The 3,646-nt window shown below is 34.7% G+C and overlaps 1 protein-coding gene across 1 annotated transcript; it reads right to left on the bottom strand.

Annotated features, from left to right (window-relative positions):
- Positions 1-1,430: 1,430 nt before the first annotated feature.
- LOC112525515 (fasciclin-like arabinogalactan protein 13) lies at positions 1,431-2,326 on the bottom strand. The gene has a single exon (XM_025135678.1). The coding sequence runs from the start codon at positions 2,304-2,306 to the stop codon at positions 1,551-1,553; it is 756 nt and encodes a 251-aa protein (XP_024991446.1). The 5' UTR covers positions 2,307-2,326; the 3' UTR covers positions 1,431-1,550.
- Between the last annotated feature and the right edge of the window lie 1,320 nt (positions 2,327-3,646).

Genomic DNA, 3,646 nt, shown 5'->3' with positions numbered 1-3,646 from the left:
TATATATATAGACGATACAATAAAACTCATTCCTCATATATCTTTTTCAAAAAAATGAAAAAAGAACACTGAGAATTAAGTAGACTCTTAAATGCACCCAAATTCTCCATATCCCCGATGTTCTCAAATACCAACAAATTTTCCAAAATTTTCTACATTCACAATATCCTCATATTTTCCAAATGTTACCCGATCTCCAATTTTTTAATTATCGTCCTTGATATTAACATAATTAAAATTAATATATAAAAGTGAAAACTAATAAATGTTACTCAATCTCCAATTCTTAATTATAATCACTGCTTCCTGCACATCGCCATTACTCCCTCCCTCTTCCTTCTTCCTCTGCCTTCGGCCTTCCTGCTTCTAGGCTCCAGCTTCCTGGACCTGCAGTGCATCGTGAGCGTGCATTGCCACTGCTTGCTTCCTGCGGCTGCAACTACTGTACTGCTACTCCAAATCGGGTAAAAACCTAAAGTTTTGATTTCCAATCTTTAATTTTCAATGACTTTGATTTTGTTGTTTGCTTCATAATTGGTGATTTGGTGAATGCTTATGTTAGGTTAATTTTGCAATTTTGTAGACAAATGAAAATGTTAGGTTAATTTTGCAATTTTGTAGACAAATGAAAATGTTAGGTTAATTTTGCAATTTTATTGGCAAATACAAATGTTAGGTTAATTTTGCAATTTTATAGGCAAATGGAAATGTTAGGTTAATTTTGTAATTTTGTAGGCAAATGAAAATGTTACTATTGATAAAGATAAACCATTGATTTTTATCTTATATCATGCCCCCTACGATAAGTTTTTCTGCATCCGCCACTGGTTCTATTAAGATTTTTATTTTGTTAATTTAACAATAATGTAACAGAAAAATATATATATAATGAACTTCTTGAACATAAAATATAATTTATAAAAATAAAATTAAAGTTCGTAAATATAAAACATAATCTATAAAATAAAATAATGATATGTACAACTGATATAGGTTTTGGGATGTTGATGCTCCAATAGCATATCCAACAATCCTGCAAAACTTCAATGAGACAGTTTTTCAAGTGAACATTAAAGTCTGGCACTTTTATCGAATCTTCAAATTGAACGATAATAATACCAAGTAAACGTCATCAAAGCCCTACGTCCACAAATTTGGTGATCATTTCATATGACCCATAAATTTAATGCCTGATTGGTTTGAGCTTGGCTCCAAAGGTCAAAGTATCAGGATGTCTCAGATTCAAATCAAAATGGCCACAGAGGTTCAAATGCAGTGACTTCAGGCAATCTGTAAAGCAGGTGGTCATTTTGAAATTAGTCTACTCGCATAGCGGGTTAGATATTCAGGTTAATATATATATATATATATATATATATATATGTATGTATTATATTATCACCATTGCCATTTGCCAATGCTTTTATTAATTTTTATCAATCATGAATCCAAAGGACCAACATTTATTACAAAAAATGGGAAGAAAAAAAAAGAACAAGAAAATTACATAAATGTACGTGGAATGCTTCAAAACCATCTCAAAAATCACCTCATAGAAACGTCATGCAAAACAGCACAACACCACCCATTAAACCCAACCCCATATCCATCCTCCTTCCACCTCCATTATTCGCCGGCGACGACCCATCTCCATCCGCCGCCTGCGAACTCGGTCCCTTAGCAGCAGGTGTCTTCCCTTTCACCGGTGGAGAAGAAGAAGAACCCTCCGGCGCCGGAGCTTCACTGAACTCCGCCGGCAACAACACTTTATCAACCTGGTAAACAGCAAACGGAAACTGCTGTCTCAATGCATTGTTGATTTGAGTATCCACAACTCCAGTGGACACATTCACTTGGTTCCCCCTTCCGGTGAAGTTCAAACCCAACGACCCTTTGCTTCCTCCGGCCTGTGTCGGAACGGGGTTGCTGACGGTGTTCAGATCTTCTAAGCTGTAGTACTTTGGGAGGACATGGTAGAGTACCAGCTTCACTTTCTTCTCCTGGCTGAGGCTGTTTAGAGTTCCGGCGGGGAGGTTGAGGAAGGCGTTATCAGTGGGTGCAAGAAGAGTCATACCCTGGTTGGAGTTGTTGAGTTGGTTTGGAAGTTGAGTAAGGACTTGGGTTTGGTTGAGGAGGCGGAGGAAGGCGGTGTATTGGCCGGCCTGAACAAGTATGGCGGTGAGATTGATGGGTCCGGCGGGGCCTGGAGCTGGAGCAGATTGGGATAATGTCGGAGATGGGAGGAGGAAGAGGAGGTGGGTAAGGGATAGGAGGATGAGAGAGGGTAGTGTGAGAGAGAAAGCCATGGTGGTGGTGGTGGTGGTGGCGGTGGGTGGTGGTGGTGGTGGAGAGTTATGGGGTTCTTATAAGCAGGAAAATGTGTTGGAATGAGTTGGCTTTATGATAGCAACAGGAATATTTGAAGGTGTTTTATTAGCCTGGCATCTATAATGTCTCAACGGAAAAGAAAGATTATATTTCTATTTTCCTACTTACAACTTGCACTAGTTGACTTAGACTATTTTATTATGTGAATTAGGGGTCATTATGGGTCGACTTGATCGAGTTAAACATATTTGAATAACCCAATTTAATGCTTGCAGTTTAGAAAAATCTTAACTCAACTCAAATCAAAGTGCAATCCAGCACAACATGTACGGGTCGGTCGGGTTGATATTTTGGTATATTAAAATATTCTTCTAACTTTGAATATATTATTTTTCTACTCATAATTTTTTATCATCAACCATTTGGTATAACTTATCCATATTTCTTATGTATATTACATTTAGTTAATTTTCTCAATTTACATATATATGTTCATAGTTACTGAACATATATATGAATAGATTGATAATATGTGTATATGAAAAACATACATGATAGCGTAATTGTCTAATGTATATATTAATAGAAATTCAACAATCATATTAAATCCAAGAAATAAAAGGATATCGGGTTTATCGGGTTGCGTTGAGTTCAAATAATAGTAACCCAATATCAACCCAATACATACGGTTTGACAATTTTACAACTCGATTAGACATCGAGTTGCTTCGGGTTGGGTTATTTCGCGTTGGGTTGGGTTGATCGGATTGGTCGGGTTTTTGAGCACCCCTACTTCCAATAATTGTAAATAAGTGTCATTTGGAAACCGTTTACTAAATATTTACCGTTAATTTTCAATAAGAATAAAAGTTATGATAAAAATAATAAAACAAAATTTCCACAGTTGGATCAATTTTAATTAAAGATAATCACTAGATCAACACTAATGAGATATGCTATATCAATTTCCTTCTAAAAACATAATTCATAGATTGATTTGAGATTAAAAATAATCAAGTGTCCAAATTCTGATTTAAACGTAAGATAAATAACATCAAATAAATATTTGGTAAACAACCCTAAATCCTCGATAGTTACATGAATTCAAATTTAAACGTTTTTTTAAACATATTTATTATAATAAAATCACAAGATAAAAATTAAATAATAATTAATTAACAAATTCTATCTATCTATACTATATTATAAATCATTTGATAAAAACTGTTAAAAATATTTTTTATGCATAATGTACTGTTTATTAATGCATGTTACTTAAAACTCAATACTACAAGTAGATTGTGCGTAAGTACAACTT

The sequence above is a fragment of the Cynara cardunculus genome (genome assembly GCF_001531365.2).
Source record: "Cynara cardunculus var. scolymus isolate 2C chromosome LG 13, CcrdV1, whole genome shotgun sequence".
Lineage (NCBI taxonomy): Eukaryota > Viridiplantae > Streptophyta > Magnoliopsida > Asterales > Asteraceae > Cynara > Cynara cardunculus.
This window is presented reverse-complemented; position numbering and strand designations above follow the sequence as displayed.